This window comes from Solanum verrucosum, unplaced genomic scaffold (genome assembly GCF_900185275.1).
Source record: "Solanum verrucosum unplaced genomic scaffold, falcon-dt-bn FXZP01000011.1, whole genome shotgun sequence".
NCBI classification, from domain to species: domain Eukaryota; kingdom Viridiplantae; phylum Streptophyta; class Magnoliopsida; order Solanales; family Solanaceae; genus Solanum; species Solanum verrucosum.
In genome coordinates this window covers 408,405-431,634 of record NW_026020058.1, presented here as the reverse complement: position 1 = coordinate 431,634, position 23,230 = coordinate 408,405, and the positions used below count along the sequence as shown (strand labels likewise).

At 37.9% G+C, this 23,230-nt stretch overlaps 1 protein-coding gene across 1 annotated transcript; it reads left to right on the top strand.

Moving 5' to 3' along the window:
- Window positions 1-941: 941 nt before the first annotated feature.
- On the top strand, window positions 942-1,304 carry LOC125823230 (uncharacterized). Its single transcript, XM_049502630.1, has one exon. The coding sequence runs from the start codon at window positions 942-944 to the stop codon at window positions 1,302-1,304; it is 363 nt and encodes a 120-aa protein (XP_049358587.1).
- The last annotated feature ends 21,926 nt before the right edge of the window (window positions 1,305-23,230 follow it).

The window sequence follows — 23,230 nt, the reverse complement described above, 5'->3', positions numbered from 1 at the left end:
GCCGAAGGGTAAGAAGAAGGACAATTCATTTACCTCGGTTCACCGTGTGGTGGTACGCAGTAGGAAAGACATATGCAGCAGCACCAAAATAAATAAGGTGCTTGGGTGTGCGTTGAATGTGATCCACTACTTGGTGGTCGGATACAAAAGATGACCCTGGATGACTTAAAGGGTTGGCTGGCTCAGCTGATCTTTGCTATCACACCGCCATGGATTGAGGTGGGTGTCCCGTTGGAGAAAAAGGATTTGAATGTGGCTTTCAGATAGTGGTTCGGGTTTATCAGCAGCACCTTGATGCCATCACAAAAAGATTCCATACTTAGACATCCGAAGGCTGCATTTTTAGACCGCATCATGGAATAGGATAGACTAAATATCGGCATGATCATTAGGACGAAGATGGCCATGAGGGCTAAGTAAAGTTAGACTTCTCTCTCATTTCTGGTATTCATCATGGATATTTGCAGACGTGCTCGGGTGCCATTGATAGAGAAGACAGATGTGGAAGTGCCACTTCCTCTACTGATATCCGGAGGATAGAGGCCGAGGACACTAGAGATGAGGCTAAGAGGAGAAGAGCTGCACCGGTGGATACTTCCCTGGGGGTTGATGTGGAAATGTTGCCAACATATGCAACCCTTCCTACTCAGGCCGGTGAGCCTTCAGGTAACCCTGACACTTCTGCTACTGCACCCTCTAGTTCTGTTGTTGCCCCTTCTACTTCTCCCAATTGTGTTGTTGTTGTTGCTACTTCTCGACCCCTATTGACCGAGGCCATATTGATCAAGATGGACCATCTATCCCAATCTGTTGATGTGTGTGCCTCTTGGGCGGAGTGTGCTATTCTCGGGATGAACGAGTGGGCTATTGCTACTGCCTTAGCTCTTATTTGGGCTGAGTTAAGAGAGCACTAGGAGCTAATTACTGCTCATGGATTCGCAATGGATGCCCCTACAGTGAGATTGGAGCCATGTGAGGAGGGTCCTAGGAAGCTTGATGATGTGAATGCCTTGAAGGCTGATATTGTTGGTTTGAGACGTTATGTGGATGAGCTGAAATCCACATATTTGACCATGTTCTTTGGCACGGTAGACCTTACTGAGGTTCCGAGCACAAATTTCCTAGCAATTTCTGAGATCCCTCTAGCTACCATGACCGAAGATACTGTTATGGTTGATGATGATGTCGACTCAAAAGCTCCTGAGACTGATGAGGATGAGCTTGGCACGCGAGATGCAGAATTATATGATGATCTAGAGGACCTCGAGGGGGAGATAGTGCAGACTGTTGTGGAGAGTCTATAGGATACATATATGGTGGACTCCATTGGAGTAAAGGATGGAGCTGGAATGGGTACTAATGCCCCGACTGATGGAATCACTGATATAGAGAATTCAGTTTTATTTTTAGACTTATCAGTTTATTTGCATTTGAGGACAATTGCTAGTTTAGTTTAGAGGGGTGAGGTATATTCATACCTACCTCTTTTGGGCTATTTTTATGGATAATATTTTCTTTTGTGAATTATTGATTTTGTTGGTGACATTTGGGTTGTTATCCATTGGTTTTAATGTAAATGTGGTTTTGACCCAAACTAAAAAAAATTTCACCTCTTGTTGTTTGTGATTGTGTCTATTCTCTTACAAATTTGAGTGTCAGTTGCGATCAGTGACAATGACTTCAATAGTTCTCTTAATTGAAAAATATGTGTGTGATTCTAATGAGGCAAATTGGAGTTGCATAAGTCATATGTGAACTCTTAACATATCATGGTGACTGTCTCGTTATTGAAAATGAATCTAGTGATCATCGTTGCACGCTAGCTAAAATTTTAAAGTCTTGTTTGATGATTCTTATGAATGTCGTGTGTGGTGAGGTTGTCTTGGAATGTGTACTTGATATACCTAGAACTTGCCACATTTGTCCAATCTCCTAGCGTAGGCGAATGATAGAGATGATCTTAGGCAAAGTTTGTGGAGAGTGAACAAAAAATGATATTTTACCTCTTTGTGACCACCTTGTGAGAGTGTGAACCTTGCTTGGCACCGTTTAAGCCTACCCTTTTCATTGGATGAAATTTGAACACATTGGACCTCTTTCTCTCCCACCTAAAATATTCATGAAGCATTGGTCATTTTGAATAGACAACTTAGTCCAAAAGCCTAAGTTGGGGGTGTGGGAAAAAAGAGTAAAGTCTAGAAGTTGAGAAATTCTCCCTAGAAGGATCATGTTGAAAAAGATTGAACCCGTCCATACAAAAAAGTAGAAAAGAAAAGTGAAAGAAGAAAAAGATCGAAAAAGAAAAGAATTATTGAAACAAAGGAAACACAATGGACAAAAGAAATGAGGTATCCAATGAGTCATACTTAAAAGGACATAGGATGGATTGTGAAAATTGAAAAGAGTGAAAGAAAAGGATAAAAGGTGAAATGAAGGCCATGCTTCATGAAGGTGGAAGTCACTAAGCCAAAATGATTGTACCTTTACCCTCAGCCCCATTACAACCCTTGAAAGACCTTTGTAAACTTGATTGAGCCAAATGTCGTGTTGATTGGAAAATAAGGGCAGGGAAAATCATGCATGTGTTTATCTTTGAGAGTGTGAGAGTTGCTTTTGATTCCAAAATTCAAAAATTTTGTTGATGCTTTGTATGAGAATGGAATCATTCTTGATGTGAGGGTATTCGAATACTCTTGATGAGCTTGAATTTGCATTTGAAGCAAGCATTGTGAGCTTGAGTTCTATTTTATGATGGCTACTCACAGTTTGAAACTTGGAGTACACAAGTGAACATTGAATGAGTAGATTAAACTTCATGTTCATGCATCTTGAGTCTTGAGTAGAATTATTTGTAGGCATCTCTGTTGAGCTAATTGATCTTGTGTTTTACTTGAAGACAAGCAAAAGTTTATATTGGGGGTGTTGACGATTTGGGGATTTTGACTCATTGAGGACTTAATGTCCATAGTTTTAGTGTCCACAATGCCTATTTTATGCTATAAATTGATGTTAAAGTGTTAATGTGCAGTAATATATGCAAAGGAGCAAGGCAAGGACAGTAACGGGCAACAAAGAGCGGAAAAGCTAAAAAAAAGTTGAAGAAAAGCAAGGCTGATGATTGCCAAGATCAATTGACGAATCGACAAGTGGTTCTTTAGCTCGACAAAATTACTAGAAGGCCAGCCTTGGGAAAAAGACAACTCAGCGATGATAAATGCAACTCAGTGAAGCGTCGAATTGAACGACGATGGTAATTCTGATCACCTAAAGTTACAGTGAGGAAATGAAAAATGAGCAAGCCAAATCTGGGAACGTATAAATAGAATTTTGAAAAGATGAAAAGGAGTTACGAAAGTTCTGAATGTTTTCACATAGTTCCCACACATTCTAACTTTGGGTTTTTGATCTAGAACACATTTTTAGTCTTTGGAGAAGTAATTTAGAGTTCGGTTTTCATTTGGACTTAATTTGGAGCATTGTGAAGACTTGCAAATTGTTACCCAAATTGATGGAGAATATAGTCGGTAACGTTTTCTTGTGTTTTTGTAATGTTTGGCTAAAAACCCCATCCTTTGGGTCTGTGATTATGTGATTAATTGTTTCAATTAGCTTATGAGTGTTACTATTTACTAATTTAAATATTTTTTTGAAGTGGGTTTAATTGATAGTTGAGTTTTCATTTATGAATTGTAGTTGGAACTACAGTTCTAACTTAGTATTCAAAGCTTGATTAAGAAAGTAGTTATTGGATTAAAACTATCAATAGATGATTATAGTGATTAGGTTATTGTGGATTCAGCTTGAGAATGTGAATCTGAATTTGATCATACCAATCTAGCTCGAGAGAGTAGATTAATTGAGGTTTTGGGTTGCTCATAGTGTTAGGCTTGTCGAGGTTTGAGAGAACTCACCTGATTCGTGGTAGTTGATTGAGAGATAGTTATTACATGCAAAGTCCAGCCTACCCACTAAGATTCAACGTCTTTTAGTAGATAATAATCATCCATACAATGAAATTGACATTTAATCGATCACATCCCTAAGGATTCCTCTCTATTTGATTACTCCTCCGTTTTAGTAGTTGTTAATCATTCACTTTAATCCCCACAATTGATACTAGTTGTAAAACGCCTGCAATTTACTTTGATTGTTTTGATAATTTTTACTTCTACAGATTATTAGAACACACCTTTTACTTCGTAATTGAATTCTCTACCGTATACTCCATGTGGGATCGACCCCAACTCTTCGTTGGGTTTATACATGATCGTGACTGCCTATACTTAGAATTGGATAAAGTGTAGTTGAGCATTATAGCTTTGCTTGTGGTGTAGATGATCCTGCTTATCCTTGTTAGCATTGATTCGTGGTGGCCTTAGACTAGGCTGAAAAATATATTCTTTAGGTTGTATTTTAAAAGATTGTAGTTATATTTTTCTCCCTTTAGGTATTATTTTATGTCATTCTCCTAGCGATGATGTGTGTAACCTTGTTGGCTCATCACAACTGTGGTTTGGTCCTTGTTGTGCTCAATCTGGGACTAGAGCGGTGTGATTGAGGTAGGGGTCATCACTTGAGTTTGCTCCCCCTATATTTATTTGAAATCACTTTTTGATCCCTTTGCTTTTTTATTAGTGTTGGGCATGTTATATCATTATCGAGCTTATGATTATACTATTGGGCCTGAGGCCGTATGTGTTGACCAGATGTATGCAAGTTAGTACTCATTGCTTCAGTAGTGTGGTTTCATTTGTTGTATAATAATTTGATTTTCGGTGCCTTGCTTGAATTCTGGTGATGACTTGCATTACATTGTTTGTTCATTCTCACAAATTTTGTGGTATTATCCCGGCCCATGCATTGGCATATTTATCGTTCATGTTGAAACACTATTTTACTCAGTTTTATTTTAGACTAGTTTTAATGGGACTCATAACACCTCGATCACTTAACTTACTGATTGTTTGAGAATACGAAGCGTTAGGGATGTGCTCCTTTATATAATTGAGATATTAGAGGTATCTGAGATGTGTTCAATTTTTACTTGACTAATCAGCGTGTCGATGCCCTTTCCTTCATGCTTTTGGTCTTGTTGGCGCCCCTGTGAGTTTTCTAACTGGGTAGGCGGCCCCAGTATTAGTTATTCATGACTCGAGGTTGTTTCTTCTATTGTGAGGTCAATGCTTATGGTTTGAGGCCATTATTTCCAGTACGAGGGTGATGTTGACGGTTCAAGGTCGTTAATCTTATTCCGGGGTTGATGTTTTGCAGTTAGAGGTTGTTACTTTTGGTTAGAGGTTTGGATGGTTATAAATGATTCTGCTGCTCACCGTGCCAGTATACTTGTGTGTTATTCGTACCCTCTGATTTATAGGGGCCGATTTTGTTATGTTTTCTAGTTGTACCTTTCGAGCTTAAGGGGTTCGGTTAGGTTATTCTTGACTATATTTTGCACTCTACTATTGTTTTATTGTTACCTAGTAGATTTTGACTTTAGAATTGTAGTTGTGGGTCCTCATGACACTAGGTAGTTGACTTGGTATCTTAGTTGCTTGCGATTAGATTGTTGGCTTGCAATCCAGGTGCGTCTTGATCTGATTTCTTAACCCTTATTTCCTATTTATATTCTTTATTTCCTTGCTACTTTAGTATCTCCTATTTAGTTACTTGTGACATGTTGTCCTTATTACTTGTTGTTTACGCTTGCGCTATCTTTTGAGCTCAATCACCCATTTCCTTCTGAGTACCATTTTTGGTACTCATACTACACTTCTGCCCCATGCAGATTGCATTTGAGTTATCACCGTTGATTAGGAGTCATGCGGAGAGGCTTGGCGTTTCAGAGATTTTGGTGAGCTTTGGGCATCTAGAGTTACTGGTTTCCATCTGTTTTGTCTAGTAATATTCTTTATATTGTATTCAGAGAAAGAGAGTACTTGTCTTGTAATTGTGAAAGTCTTGTACTCCTATTTCAGACTAGATTCTCAAATACTAACTGATGTTAGGTCTTTTTGTTTTTATTATTGGCTTCTACTTGGTAGCTCGTTGCTTATAGCTTTGAGCCAATGGTTAAGCTTACCTACTGGTGGGATGTAGTAGGAGTCATCATGACTTGAGTAATTGGCTCGTGACAGTTTGGTATCAGAGCTCTAGATTGACTAACATCATTGGTGTGAGAGAAAATGCCTAGTAGAATCCTGCGGATTGGTGCAGAGACGTTTGTATCCTATTTTAAAAGCCTATCGGGCATTAATAGGAAATTCTCTTTTTGACTCTAATCAGGTGTTTTCGCTTTGAATAACCTCTAAAATTGCTTCTTTGGAGCCTAGTCTTTCCTTTGGTGATAGTACAAAGAATTCGATGGACATGGACGGAGCATCAACAAAATCTATAAGAGTTTCAGCACATGATCGAGCTAGGAGGCCTTAGTCAAGTATGGACCTTGAAGTCGAAGGCATTCCTCGGCATTTAGATTATGATGGAAAAGCCTAGGCATTGGAAGGGTCTTGGCCACCTCAGTTCCTCAATATTAAGTGTAAGGAGGTTCGAGCTCTTCCGAAGGTACACCTCAGGTAGTTGTAGTTCTTGGTGAAGTGAGTGCTCCTCAGAGAAGAGTCTGACTTACTAGTCTGCAGCTGAGTTCGTGTTCCGTTTATAACTATGTATTGAAATTTCTAGAGTGGGTTGGGCATAACCCACATTGTTTCTTTTAGATCAGGAATTGAGTTAGTGGTTGATTGGATGGGCGGGTTTGCCACTCCAGTTAGTATCATAGCAATTAATATTGGTAGGGTCTACCTTTCCCCTCGATGCGAGTCATGTGAAGGTTGTGGATTAGGCATTCTTTGTGACTTACATTAATGTTTGTGAGAGGCATTGCCATCAGTACAACGGTGACAAAATTCCACTTTGAGGTGAATATCAATTCAGTGAGTGACATATTTCTTTTCAATCTATCAAGCCAATAGTGATAGCATCTCATATTCCATGGAGGTCTGAGGTAGGTCTTGGTGGTGACAACAAGCAGAGTTTAGGCCAAACTTGTCATGTTGGTCATTCTGGACCATCGAGTGTTGGGTGTCATGTTACTCCAGTTGGGTCTTTGTAGGAAATTGCTCTCAATAATGGTTGTTATGTGTGTGGAAAGATAGACTGCAATGTTAGTGATTGTCACAAAGGCCCAATGCATTTTTCTAAGGGTGGGTCTAAGTCTGGAAAAGGTAGACAGGGAAGATCACAACGTTCTTCACGCCGAGTTCCGCGCTACATAGGTTGCTATGATTATGTTATGCTATATAGGTTGCTATGATTGTGGTTAGGAGAAATAGAGATGGACTTGATTCCCGAATCCAATTAAATGTAAAAATCAATGTCCCTATCTGGAGAAACACCTATAAGATCAGTATGAAAAACATCAAAAACTCCCGAACTATGGGAACGTAATGCATGGGTGGTGACTCAATACTAGTATCCCAGATAAAGGTTAAATAATGCAAACACCCTCTATCAACCATCCTTTGAGCACGAATAAAGGAGATAACCTTGCTAGGTTAAGAACCACTGGCACACGTCCACTCAACTCTCGGGATACACAACATCACTAAGGTCACAGTCTTAACATAACAATTGAAAATAACATGCTACGAAGAGAGCCAATCTATACCCAAAACAATATTAAAATCTACCATTCTTAAATGATCAAGTCTACCCCAAGTATCATACCCAACAAGAGAAACAAGACAGGATCAATATACACGATCCACCACTAAGGACTCACCCACCAATGTAGAAACACAAATAGGCATAGGTATCCTATCACACATAATATCTAATTTAGCAGTAAAATAGGTATACACATACGAGAAAGTGGACCAGATCAAAAAATACAGACCTAGGTCGCTGGAAAACTGGAATATACATGTAATCACAACATCAGCAATCTCGATCTCTGGCCTCCCTAGAAATGCATAACAATTTCCCTCTCGATCATCTCAAGTTTGAGTAGATCCCCGACCTCTGCCCTGTTAGGCTATGGCACCACTACCAGAAGCCCTGCCGCCTCTATCGAACTGACTTCTGCCTCGACTCCTGGCTGAAGGCATTGAACCTCTAGCTAGAGTAGTTGAATAAGTATGTTGGGGTCTTGAATGAGTACGTAAAGGGAACTACCATATCATGTGACCCGGATGCCCAAAATCATAGTAAAATCTCAGAGTGGAAGACTGATGCTGCGTACCAAATAAGTCACCATGGCCACCTCAGCCTAAACCATAAGACCCTTATGATCCCTAACCGGTCCCAGTTGCAGGCATAGATACATGCATGATTCCATGACGCTAAGATGAACTGCCACCTCGATGCGATCCTATGCCTTCAAATGAGGCACTAGAAAATAAACTTGTAGCACAAGCCTTCTTGGGGTCCCTAAATTCCTCCCTAAACATCAATATCGCCTCATTTGCGGTGCTCACAATGGATTGGAAGGAAGCCCCCTCTCGAGATGCTCTTAACACATAAGAACTGATGGAGAACGTCAATTCCCTCATGAATCTACTGGCTCACTCCGCCTCATTCAGAAAATTAGACATAGCATGCCGAGATAACTCACAGAAAAGAGCGTCATATTTAGTAATAAACAAGCTACCCTTTCTCAGGTCCTCAAATATTGGCAACTTTCCTCGCTCACGCTCCAAGGAATAAAGTGATCATAAAGGCACTAAAGAACACATTTGACTCAATCGGAGGAGATCCAACTGACCTAGACCTCACATAAGTCGTCAGCCACTCTATGGCATATCACAAGAGCTAGAGTGCAACAAAATTAACACCACGCACATCAACAATTCCTACTACCTCTACCATCCCATGGAACAAAGTCAAGAACTCATAATCATACTCTCTCTACGACCCTAAAACTAGGGTAATTTCATCTTCTGAAACATATGGTAACTCAGCGGATCATCTGCAGTCAGAACTACCATAGGGCAACATGTACATCGACAATCTGTGCGGGATCTACTGGTAGTTCATCCATTGAATCATGAATAATCGGGCCCTGATGCTGACATGGTGTCGGTGCCCCTACTCTCGTCTATATTTGATCCTTCTGATAATGTTAATATAGGGGCTAAAGTGAGTTTATCTTTCAAATCTTGGAAGCTCTTTTCACAAACTTCCGACCATAGGAATTTCAGCATTTTTTGAGTCAATATGGTCAAAGGCAAGGCTAATAGGAATCATTCCACAAACCTTCTATCATAACTGATTAGACCCAAGAAACAATGTATATCTAAAGGGGACACATGTCTAGGTCAATTCTTAACCACCTCGATTTTCTTAGGCTTAACTTGAATATAATCACCGAAGGTAATTAGGCCAAGAAAAGCAACAAAGATCAATCAAAACTCACACTTGCTAAACATAGCATACAATTCCCAATCCTTGAGAATTTTCTACACAATCCTTAAATGGTTATCATGTTCATCCTGACTCCGAGAGTAAATAAAGATACCATCAATTGTAACACACCCAAAACTAGAAGGCTAAAATAGAGATTAATGTGAGGGTTAGAGTCATGAATTTAACCTCCCATACTTAGAATGAAGGATTTCGGGGTAGAACGTCAAGGTAAGACTCCCCAAGGACCAACCAAGGGTCCTTGAGGACGACCCTAGCAAACTACCAAGAAAAGCTGCCAAAAATAGTCCAACCATGAAAGAGACCCACACCCCGTATGGGGATCCATGCCCCATGGGTGAGGGGTCGTGGGTCAGGGTCCCAAAAACCACCTTGCAGACCACCACCCACGGATTACCAGCATGCCACGTGGGTCCACCCACGGCCTATGGGCTTGGTGTCGTGGTTGAGGCAGTGTTGGTCATTAGGCGGTTAAGTGATGGCTTTATGGAACTTTCTGAAATTAATTAAGTATTAAGTGACTTCATTTTACCTTAGTTTAGACCATATATATAAGGACTTTAGACCCTTAATAAATCCATTCCAAATCATTATTGCTAAATCCCCAAATTAACATAAATCTCTCTCAAAATCCTCTCTCAAGAAAGAAGAATAAGAAGAAGAGGGTCAAGCTTGGTTAAGACTCCATTGTTTCAAGCTTGGTAGGATTTGTAATCAAGGTATGATAGCTTATTCATTCATGGACTCCTTTCATCCATGAAGCCCCCATAATCTCCCCTCCCCCCAATTATAAAGATAAATTCCCACCTCTAGTTAGGGTTCCTTCTTATATTGTGGGTATTGTTGTATGTTGATCCAATTGAGTTGATAATGGTTGTTTATGATTAGCTATGATGTAATTACATGTTTTAGGCATGATTATACATGTATTATTTATTAACCTAAGATTCTAAGGTGAAATTGATGTAGTTTGGTTTATGCCATAAAAAGGGAAATTGAGGGCTTAGATGTGATCTTCCAAGATTGATGAATTACTTTATGATTTGCTTTATTTTAGAGCACCTAGATATGAATTGCTTAAAAGTAAATCTTGTTGACATTAATTGATTAGATTAGGGCTTATATGATTAATAATGATTAGTAGGGTTGAGATTGAGTTTATAAGATGATATATGATTAGAATTGCTTAAAAATGAAGGATGTAGTTAGATTGTCTTGAGAATTAAGTATATATAATGACCATGTGAGGTATTGCTTGAGATTAAGGCTTGTAGTATGAATTTGATTTCTAAGGCATTGAGAGTAAAACCTAATATGAATGAACTAGTAATGTTAAGGCTTTAAGAGTGAATCTATTACGTATGTTGATGTGTATATGGTATTATTGTGGAAGGATTTTATCCACATGACCTATATTATGTGTATATGAGATTATGCATGTAGTGATTTGATTACTTGAATTATGATTATATCCATGTCTAATGTAATGAATTGTAGATGTGTTGATTGAATATAATCTTTGGTCCTTGAAGGGCAAAGTATGAGGATTATGCATGATTATGAGATTTATGTATATGCTTTAATAACACTTTAAGAGTAAAGTGTCCATGATTGTGATGTTGTTTTTGTGTTGATTGAAAGGCTATTCTCATGAACACATAATGAACATGATGTGAAAGGTTTTCTCACATAATGAAGATTCTAGGTTGAAAGGTTTTTTCACCTATTTGAATATAATGTTAAATGTAGACATGGAAGGTGAAAGGTTATTCTCATGCATGATCTAAGAGCTATCCTAATGAAATATTTTGGATTGATTGTCAAGGACAAACTTCCATAAGACATGAATCAAGTTATGACTTAATAAGTACTCCGTGGGAATTATGCTTAGCATCGAGTAGATATTGATATGAGATGGAAGCCCTCACGTGAGTTGAGGCCAGTTCTCTAGGAGCAATCTCTAGAGATGGATGCCTTCACGTGAGTCAAGGTCGCGTATCTAGTAGCAATCTCCTTATCCCATGAAATACATGCCCCCGTAGGTTACTTGGCTATTGGATCCACCTAAAGCTAAGAGAATGGTTCTACCTTAGGCAAGTAGGACAACCCTTTTCGATATCGGTAACACCGGATTCCATGTGAATGGTCTATGTCGGTTAAGGCTAATTCCCACAACAAGACTATAAATTATGAAATATGGTTAATGAAGAAGCTTTACTAGCATAGGTGAGATTTATGGGGTCTTATTCATGCATTGCACAAGTATACTTTGAGGGTAGTCATGGTATGTTCTTGTTATGTTATGATGGTCTATGTAATGATGTATGCTTAACTTGAATTTTTGCTTTAAATTGTTTTCCTTGATATGTTTGACTAAAGGTGAATGTTCCCTTGTCTATGAGAAATAAGCTAAGGATGAGATCAAAAGATGATAATTATGAAAGAGGGCCTAAAGTGGGTTGCTTAGCATGGGTGGGATTATGGGATATTATCCATGCATTGCACAAGCTTTCCTTGAGGTGACTTATGAAGTGTTTCTCTTATGTTATGTTAAATTACATGTGATGATTAAACCTATGACTATGTTGTTATCTCTTATGCTTATAGCCTTTGTCTTATGATGATGTCTCTTATATTTATGACTTATGTTATTGCCTCTTATGATTATGGTATATGTCTTATGTTGACTAATGCATCTTACATGCTTATGTTGATGATTTATGCTAGCCATCATATTTAGTACATTATTGTACTAACACATACTTTTGCCAAAATTCTTATCAGATGTAGGGTTCGGCGATTTTGACTTCCATCCTCATGGCTAGGTCTATAGTAGATCAAGAAGAGAAATTTTGGTGAGTCCTCATAGCCTTTGAGGGCTTGACCACCATGTCCTGTATATTTCATTTTATATTTAGAGCTATTGTATGAGCTGTGTCCCAAAGACTTTCATGTATTAGATGGTTTGAGACAATGTCAAAGACCTCCACTTCGTCTTATGAGACTTCAATTATATTGAAAAATGTATTAAATTTATCTACTTTTATATTATCTTGTGTTGTGATATGCTAAGTGGCTTACATGGAGTTTTTCACGGTTCTATGTGTCATGTTACATCCACAGGGTACCCCTAGGTCGTGACATCAATAAACACAATTGGAAACATAGTATTATATTGCTTAAAGACCCTATTCAGCAAATCTATAAATTTTGATGGGGCATTAGTGAACCCAAAAGACATTACCAAAAACTCATAATGACTATATCTAGTTTTAAAAGTCATTTTTAGAATGTCACTATCCTTCACCCTCAATTAGTGATAATAAGATCGATGGTTGATGAGTGGTAGATTTACACTCATTTGAGGCTTATATAGTTCAACATTAGTGTCCTTAATGCCTAGTTATGTCATATTCTAATGATATTTTGACGATTTGTATCTATGAAGGCTAAGGGACAAAGGAAGGATGAATGTTTGGAAGAATGGCCAGAAATATGGAAAGAAGTGTAAACTCCACATTATTTATGACCTAACAAGAAGGGAGAATCGCTCAACTGGCACGACCTTGCTCAAAGTTATAGTGCTCAACACTTGAATTATTTGTGATAGGCTAGAAAAAATAAAGAGAAATGGCAACTCGCCAAATGCAAAGGGTAAACTTGCCAACCATCCCCAAAGTCGACAAGACTTAGAGAAAAATTTAAGGCTTAAAAGGTAAATAAAGGCGGTACTTAGTGATCTTCCATTTGTGAAAGGCAGACTCCAACGAGCTCGTCAATTAAGGTTCAAACACCTGAAGCCTATATGTCACAACCTAGGGATACCCCCCAGATGTAACATGGCATACAAGAACCCGAGAGGACACATACAAGCCACTTAGATTTTATAACATAAGATAATAGAAATGAGCGGAACTTTAAAATATTTTCAACAACATCAAGGTTTTTATAAAACGAAGCAAAAGTCTAATACACTTTTTCTCAAACAATCTAGAACATGAATATCTTTGGGACACAGCTCATACAATAGTTCAAAACATAAAACGAAAGAACATAAGGAAATGGTGGGCAAATCCTCGAATGCTATGAGGACTCACCAATCTTCAAATCTTACTCTACTATGATCCTAGCCACGGGGATGAGAGTCGATATCAACGGACCCTACATTTGGATAAGAAATGTATGCAAGAGTATGCATTAGTACAAGGATGTACTAAATAAGATAGCTTGCATAAACATCAACATAAGCATAAGAGATAACAACATAAGTCATAAGCATAATCAATGCATAGAAATCATCATAACATAAGAGGAACACTTCTTGAAGTTACCACACTTATCCTTAATCAAGACTTGGGTCATCCACCTCAAGTCATACATATCAAGGAAGGCAAATCAAGCAACAATCTAAGCTAATCTAGCATAATAACAATTACATCATCTTAAAACATACTAATGATACCTCCTTAAAGTAACCTTGTTTAATCATAACTATGCTACTTTGATTGAGGGGTACTCAATCCTTAGCTATTTCTACTATCCGTGGAAGAGTACTACTTTACTAGTCAAACCTACCATGAAGAAGCATCTCATCATGCCAATCCAATCTACCATGAATGGTTAGTATTTACCAATTCAAGTTGCCATGGAAAATCACCCCATTATGCTAGTCCAAGCTATCATGGAAAATACCTTATCATGCAAGTCCAAGTTATCAATGGAAGGGTACTATTTCTCAATCCAAGCTACCATGAATTAGTATGGACCTTACCAAGTCAAACTACCATGCAAAGAACCTTATCATGCTTAGTTCAATCTATCCATTGGAAGAGTACTATTGGTCAATCCAAGCTATCCAGAAATGATATGGCATTACCAAGTCAAGCTATCATGAACCTTACTAGCTCGTTACCATTGGAAGGGTACTATTGCTCTATCCAAGCTACCATGAGTTCTACTAACCCAAGCTACCATGAGATCTACTAACCCAAGCTACCATGAGTTTTACTAACCCATGCTACCATAAAATGGTCTTGTCTTACCAAGTCAAGCTATCCATGAAAGAAACATCTCATTATGCTAATTCAAGCTAAGTCTTATCTATCATAGTTAATAGATTCATTGATTCATTTTAGGTGAGAAACCCTTTAAGCCTAGAATCATTCTATATGATAAAATCTTTCACATTTATACATTGATAGAGTAATTCAAGTGGGTAACTCCTTCCACAACAATTTTATCTAAGAATCAACATTCAGCATATAAGCTTTACTCTCAAAGCCCTAATAATCCTAATTCATCATATAAACTTTACTCTCAAAGCCCTAATAATCCTAATTCATCATATAAGCTTTAATCTCAAGCAATCTATAATGTATCTCATCAATCCTAGAATAATACATCTAAACCTACAAATTCTCCTTTCATGGTATAAAACTCACTTACATCAGTTTCATATTTCTAGACATGGGTTAGGCATGGGTACATGTAAATTCATCCTAAATACATTGAATCTACTCAATTCAAGCATAAATAGTCATAATCCACTCATTTGGATCAACATTCATCAAGACCCACAACATTAGAAGAAAACCCTAACTAAATTGGGGAATTTCTACTTTTCAATTGGGGAATCTTGGGGGCTCCATGGATGAAATGAATCCATGGATTAAAAGCCATCATACCTTAATACAAAGCCCAAAAATGCTTGACGAATAGAGACTTGAGCTTGATCCGAGCTTCAACTGTTTCTTCTTCTTCAAGTCTAGAGAGAGAAATATTTGAGAGATGAACTTTGGGATTTCTTTTTGGTTTTGGAAATAATGACTTGAATGGGTGAGTTTTGGGGTTAAAATCACTTATATAGGGGTCCTAGGCTTGGTTAAAATGACATAGTATCGATTCACTTAAATCCGAAAAAAACTCTTTAAGCCCCTGACTTAAAAACTAAAGACTCTCATGTTGGAGCTCGGCGACTCGCCAAATGAGCCCTTAGCTCACCGAAATTTACAGTGAGTCGACTTGGGGGCTAAGTAAACTAGGCGATGGGAGGAATCGACTTTGGTGACTTGCCGAACGGAACTGCAAATCCGAATTTGCTCGCCTAAAGTTACAGAATGCAGGACATCAGGGATCAAGCGAAAAGGCGAGGAGCTCTACTCGACGGATCGCCTAGTCGACTATTAAGCGAATATTTTCCCTTCTTTGAATTTGAGGTGTTACATTATCTCCCCTTTGGGAACATTTGTCCTCGAATGAGATTCAAACTAGTTCTAAGAGACTAGGAAAGGAACTAACAACCCAACCTACAATGCAACTTCATCTAAATGCATATAACCGAGGAGGAACTATCAACTTCAAGCTAAACATACTCAACGAATCATACGAAAGGTAGGAACTACATCTAGCATCTCAATATGCATGAAATTTTAACATTTCTCATGTTCAAGAAGGAACTACCATCTCCAAGCTAAAAGCACGTTCAACACAATCTCATGGAGCCTATATGCAATCTATACTTCAAAAATACGTATCCAAGGAGGAAATCTCAACTCCAAGCTAAAATATGTTTAATAATTCATCTCATGACGTTTTTAGGCAACTCACACTCAATACTCTTCAACATGAGGAAAAATCAATCACGTAAACTCATTTTCTTTCAAAACACAAGTTTTTCATGAACATGCATAACATAAGGAAATCATGGGAATCTAGCACACATGACTTCAAACAAGGAGCCCCTATGAGGAACTGATTACCTCAAGCTAGAGTGGGAGTAGAAGGAAAGATTAGGATATCGAGACATCTTATCGGCCTCAGCCTTGGCCTCCCAAGTAGCACCCTCAACTAAATGATTCCTCCACAATACTTTCACGGAAGCAACTTCCTTGTTTCTCAACTTCTTAACTTGTAGGTCTAAAATCTCAACCAGAACTTCCTTATAAGAAAGATTTTCATCAAATCCCAAACCTCCTAAGGGAACTATGTATGTCGGATCTCCAACACAGTTCTTGAACATGGAGACATGCAAAATCATATGCACCGATGCCAACTCATTAGGCAAATCAAGCTCTTAAGCAACCTTACCAACACGTCTCAAAATTTGATATTGGCCTCCAAATCGGGGACTAAGCTTACCTTTCTTGCCATACCTCATTTACCCTTCATGGGTGAGATGTTTCAAGTAGACCCAAATCATGAATATTAGGAACACACAACTACCTTAATATCCAAGTACACCAACTCCCCCTTGGGAGAAAGCCTCTACGAACTTCCTAAGCAGTTCTTCTTTTAATTCTATTAAGGTTGGATCAAGACATTACTTAGCTTTCACCCCTAACACAAAAGACGAATCGAAACTATCTTAAACCATAGCATTACTCTTGGTAGGGTCTACTATTGAACATATCAAGGTATTGTCTAAACACCCTATCCATCTAATCCTTAAATGCCCCCGGAGCATTAGTCAAACAAAACGACATTTCCACTAACTTATAATGACAATATCGGGTTCTAAAAGTCATTCTCAGAATATCATCATTCTTCACCCTCAATTAGTGATAACCCAACCTAAGGTCAATCTTAGAAAGTAACTAGCTCTTTCGAGTTGGCCTACACTGAAATATATTTCCCTCACCCTACCTAAGTGGTACATGCAACCCTTAGAAATCGTATTCCTAGCCTTATGACAAGAAATAAACTGACCTTTCGGCATAGACTTTCCCTCGTTCCACTCTAGGACAGGCTCATTCGGAAACTAAAATTTGACTAAACTGGTTCTACAATCAATAGAAACATAAAAAGAGTGCAACCTATCCATCCCAGGGATGACATCTAAATCTAGCATATCAAGCTCTACCAAATCAACTAAAGTAACTCTAAGGGGTAAGGAGACGGGACACTTTCTATAGACCCTCTCAGCCATCACAGAATCACCTATAGGTGTAGAGACAGAAAAAGGGTCTAACAACACATCAAATCGCATAGCCACATATGGCGTCACAACCAACATTTTCTCCCTCGCTCCTTGTAGCATGAGCCCTTCGAGTAGTCATATCATAAAGACCATCATATGAGGAGAGAGACCTTATAGAGTTAAAGTCTATCGCACAACTTAGAGTAATAAATCAGGGAAGTTTCCTAAGAATCTTGTAGCCTCTCATTCATAAATGTGGCGTGCTTCACACTTATGAACAAGACTCTACTTAACGTGGTTTTGAGACATCCTAGAACCATTATAAACCTTGTGCTCTGATTACCAAGTTTGTCATGACCCAGGGTTACCCCCTAGATGTAACATGGCGTACAAGACCCCAAGAGGCCCCATACAAGCAACTTAGCTTTCATAACATAAGATAATAGAAATGACCGAAACTTTAAAACATTTTCAACAACATCGATGTATTTATAAAATGAAGGGGATGAATACTACACTTTGTCTCAAACACTCTAAAATATGATTATCTTTGGGCACAACCTATAAAATAGTTTAAAACATAAAATGAAAGAATATAAGAAAATGGTGGTCAAATCCTCGAAATCTGTGAGGACTCACCAATCTTCAAATCTTTCTCTACTATGATCCTAGCCGAAAGGATGAGAGTTGATATCATCAGACCCTACATTTAGATTTAAAAAATGTAGGCAAGAGTATGTGTTAGTACAAGTATGTACAAAATATGATAGCATGCATAAACATTAACGTAAGCATAAGAGATAACAACATAAGTCATAAGCATAATCAATGCACAAAAATCATCATAACATAACAGGAACACTTCTTGAAGTAACTGAACTTATCCTCAATTAAGACTTAGGTCATCAACCTCTAATCATACATATCAAGGAAGGCAACTCAAGAAACAATCCAATCTAATCTATCATCATAACAATTACATCTCATCTTAAAACATACTAACGATACTTCATTGAAGTAACCTTGTTTCATCATAACTATGCTACTTTGATTTAGGGGTAGTCAATCCTTAACTATTTCTACTATCCATGGAAGAGTACTACTTTACTAGTCCAAGCTACCATGAAGAAGCGTCTCATCATGCCAATCCAATCTACCATAAATGGTTACTATTTATTAATCCAAGGTACCATGGAAAAGCACCTCATTATACTAATCCAAGCTATCATGGAAAACACCTTATCATGCAAGTCAAAGGTATCCATAGAAGGGTAATATTTCTCAACCAAAGCTACCATGAATCGGTATGGCCTTACAAAGTAAATATGCCATGCAAAGCACCTTATCATGCTTGATTTAAGCTATGCCTTGGAAGGGTACCATTGCTCAATCATAGCTATCATGAAATGGGATGGCCTTACCAAGTCAACCTATCATGAACCTTACTATTACAAGCTACTATTGGAAGGGTATTATTGCTCAATCCAAGCTACCATGAGTTCTACTAACCCAAACTACCATGAGTTCTACTAACTCAAGCAACCATGAAATGGTCTTGTCTTACCAAGTCAAGCTATCCATGAAAAAAGCATCTCATTATGCTAATTCAAGGTAAGTCTTATCTATCATAGTGCATAAATTCTTTAATTCATTTTAGGTGAGCAAGACATTCAACCTAGAATCATTCTATGTGAGAAAACCTTTCACATTCATACATTCACAGAGTAATTCATGTGGGTAACTCCTTCCACAACAATTCTATCTAATAATCAATATTCAACGTATAAGTTTTACTCTCAAAACCCTCATAATCCTAATTCATCATATAAGCTTTACTATCAAAGCCCTAATAATCCTAATTCATCATATAAGCTTTAATCTCAAGCAATCTATAATGTCTCTCATCAATCCTAGAAGAATACATCTAAACGCACAAATTCTATTTTCATGGCATAAAACCCATTTACGTAAATTTCATCTTTATAGATATGAGTTAGGCACGAGTAAATATAAATTCATCCTAAAAACATTGAATCTACTCAATTAAAGCATAAACAGTCATAATCCACTCATTTGGATCAACATTCATCAAGACCCACAACATTAGAAGAAAACTCTAACTAATTTGGGGAATTTCTACTTTTCACTTGGGGAATCATGGGGGCTCCATGGATGAAAGGAATCCATGGGTGAAAAGCTATCATACCTTAATAACAAAGCCCACAAATTCTAGAGAAATGGTTAGTTGAGCTTGATCCTAGCTTCATCTCTTTCTTCTTCTTCAAGTTCTAGACAAAAAAATATTTGAGAGAAGAACTTGGGATTTCTTTTGGGTTTTTGAAATAATGACTTGAATGGGTGAGTTTTGGGGTTAAAATCACTTATATAAGGGTCCTAGGCTTTGGTAAAATGACATAGTATCAATTAACTTAAATTCGAAAAAGATCCTTTTAAGACCCTAACTTAAAAAATGATGACTCTCACGCTGGAGCTGGCCAAAGCCCACTCGACGACTCGCCAAGTGAGCTTTTAGCTCGCCAAAATTTATACTAGGTCGACATGAGGGCTAACTCAACTAGGTGATGGGAGGAGTTGAATTTGGTGACTCACCGAATGGAACGACGAGCCCGACTTGGCTCGCCTAAAGTTACAAAATGCAAGACATCAGGGATCAACCAAAAAGGCGAGGAGCTCTACTCGGCGGATCGCCAAGTCAATTCGGCGGATGGCCAAGTAGACTATTAAGTGAATAGTTTCCCTTTCTAAATTTGAGGTGTTACACCAATGCAAAAGAAATGTGAGCTAAGGAGCAAAGGATTGTTCGCCGAATGTGCTTGGCTAGCTCGACTAACATCATAGAAATGCCAACAGAGTGAATATTTTCCCAAATTTTTGTAAACTATAAATATCCCAAAGTTGAGAGAAAGAAGGTCCAAAAATATTTTCTAAAGAATCCTCTTAATACTTTTTCTCTAGAGTTTTAGAGAGAGAAACACTTTACCTTGTGAAGAAAATCTTTAGTTTTGGGGTTTTCAACTTTTCTCTTAAAATTTACAATTTGAAGTTTATTTAAAATTGGGTGTTGCTTATATGTAACACTCCGGAAACTAATAGGCTAAACTAGAGAATAACCTAAGGGTTAGAGTCGTAAACGTACCTCCCCGTACCTAAAACTTTAGGGTTTCATGTTACAACGTCAAGGTTTAAACCCCAAGGACCAACCATGGATCCTTAGGTTAGAGCCTTGAAAGGACTGCCTAGCAGTTACCCACGGAGGGCACCCACGCCTAGTGGGTCAACCCTTGCTCCGTGGGTAGGAAGTCGTAGATCAAGCCCCAAAAAATAGACCCCAGACCCCAACCCAATCTTTACCAGCACGAGTCATGGGTCCAACCATAGTCTGTAGGTGATGGGGTCGTGGGTCATACCTGAAATCAGGTTTTTGGAGTTAGTTGAGAGTTACTTTGGGGTTTTCCTTTTAATGAAATATTAAGTAACGTCATTTTGTATTAAATTATACTAACTATGTATAGTTTTAAGACCCCTAAATTTATTCATCTCCCTCATAAATTCCAAATTCCCAAATCAAAACCAATTTTCCCCAAAATCTTCTCTCTAGAACTCTAAGGAAGAAGAAGAAGAAGAGAATCAAGCTACGGTTTGAAGAAGAAGGTTTTTTCCCTCAATTTCTTTAGGGAATCATAGATAAGGTATGGTATTCCTTCATCCATGAATAGTCTTCATCCATGGAGTCCCTCCAAACTCAATTTCAAACTAGTAATTCACCCAAAACCTAGGGTTTTACTCCAAGTCATGGATTCCTTTTCAAAAACATTTCTATTGATTTAATTACTTAATATTATGATTGAATTGTTGTTTTGTTATGGTTTTACGATGGAATCTCCGAAGAATCCATAAAATCCCCATATTCCCAATTTATGACATATGTGTGGGTGAATTGATGAAGGAAAAGTATTATGAGATTTTGCTTATAGAAATTTAGTTAATTGAATCATGTTATTATCCATGTCTAACGTAGTAATTCTAGATGTGTTAATTGAATATGATCTATGGTCCTTGAAGGGTAAATTATGAGAATTATGCATGATTATGATATTTATGTATATGCTTTAAGAACACTTTGAGAGTGAAGTGTCCATGACTATGATGATATTGTTCTGTTGATTGAAAGGCTACTCTCATGAACACACAATAAATATAATGTGAAAGGTTTTTTCACAACATGATGATTCTAAGGTTGAAAGGAAATTCTGACCTAATTGAATCTAATGAGCTATCTTAATGAAACAAGTTATGCCTTAATAAGTACTCCGTGGGATAGATGCTTAGCACTGAGTGGATATTGTTATGAGATGGAAGCTCCTCCGTCAGAAATGGTGGGTTTCTAAAAGCAATCTCTTGAGATCGAAGCTCCTCCGTCAGAAAGGGCGGGTTTCTAGTAAAAATCTCTTTATCCCATAAACTTTGTCCCCCCATAGGTCTTTAGCTAGTGAATCCACCTAAAAGCTAACAAGCCATGGTCTTACCTAAGGCAAGTAGGACAACCTTTTTCGATGTGGGTAACATCGGATACCATGTTAATCTCACATGGTCTATGTCGGTTAAGGCTTATTCCCACTTATGACAAGAACATGAGTTATGAACTATGGTTACTCAAGAAGTTTTACTTAGTATAGGTGTGATTATGGGATCTTACGCATGCATTGCACAAGTACACTTTGAGAGTGCTTATGGTATGTTTCTCCTATGCTATAATGGTCTATGAAATGAACTTGCTTGTGACTTATGCTTCTACACTAAACTTCATGGTGATTCTTAAACTTGATAAATTGCATGTATTTCACCTAAAATGTCCATTTTTGCATGTTTCATGATTTTATGCACGACTATCATACTTAGTGCATTTTTTTACTAACCCATATTTTCCTACATTTTCCACAAGTGTAGGGTCTGGTGTTTGAGGTGATCTTCATTTGATTCAAGCTTCGATTTGACTATTCTCCTAGCTTGCGGTGAGTCCTCATGAGTCAAGGACAGATGCTTCATTTGAGTTTCATTCTTGTATTTTCACTTTCGGATTATGTTGTTATGGGGTTGTGACCCTATTTGACTCACGTATTGTAGTAGATGGCTAATTGAAACAAGTTTACACTTCCGCTTTCCTTTTATGAAACTTTTGGACTTAAATGAGTTTTTACTCTTCTTGTTCTAATACTTTATGTTATGGTATGCTAAGTGGGTTACAGAGGGCCTTTCGGGGTTCTATATGCCTTGTTACATCTAGGGTTACCCTTGGGTCATGACAAACTTGGTAATCAGAGAACAAGGTTTAGAATAATTCTAAGATGATGTCTCATAAGCCATATCTGGTAGAGTCTTGTTCATTAGTTTGAAGCACGCCATATTTATGAGTGAGAGGGTATAAGATGTTTAGGAAATTTCACTTATTTCATTACTCTTAAGTCGTTCCTTAGAGTTTAGCTCTATAAAGTCACTCTTCTAATCCTTCTCTTGTACCTTCAGGGATAACGCTAAAAGGGTGGAAAATGAGAATGTGAATCAAGGAGCTCCTCCTTAAAGTAATCAAGCTCTAGTTGAACCCGTTGGTGAAAATGTCACCCAGATAGAGTTCAGAGCTACTATCAAAATATTGACCCAAGCAATGATAGCTCAAGCTCAAGTTGGGACAACTCAAGCCCAAGCCATGACGGTCCAGGCCAATAGAGATGTTAGGCCTCATGTGAACCCTAATATGAATTTCGTGACTTCTAGATTGAACGATTTTATAATAATGAACCCTCCCGTGTTTCTTGGTTCCAAAGTGGAAGAGGAACCTTATGAACTTGTGTAAGAGGTTTATAAAATAATTGATGCCAT

Excerpts from the sequence above, each read along its gene's own strand:
- LOC125823230 (XM_049502630.1), top strand. The coding sequence starts at position 942 with ATGGATGCCCCTACAGTGAGATTGGAGCCATGTGAGGAGGGTCCTAGG.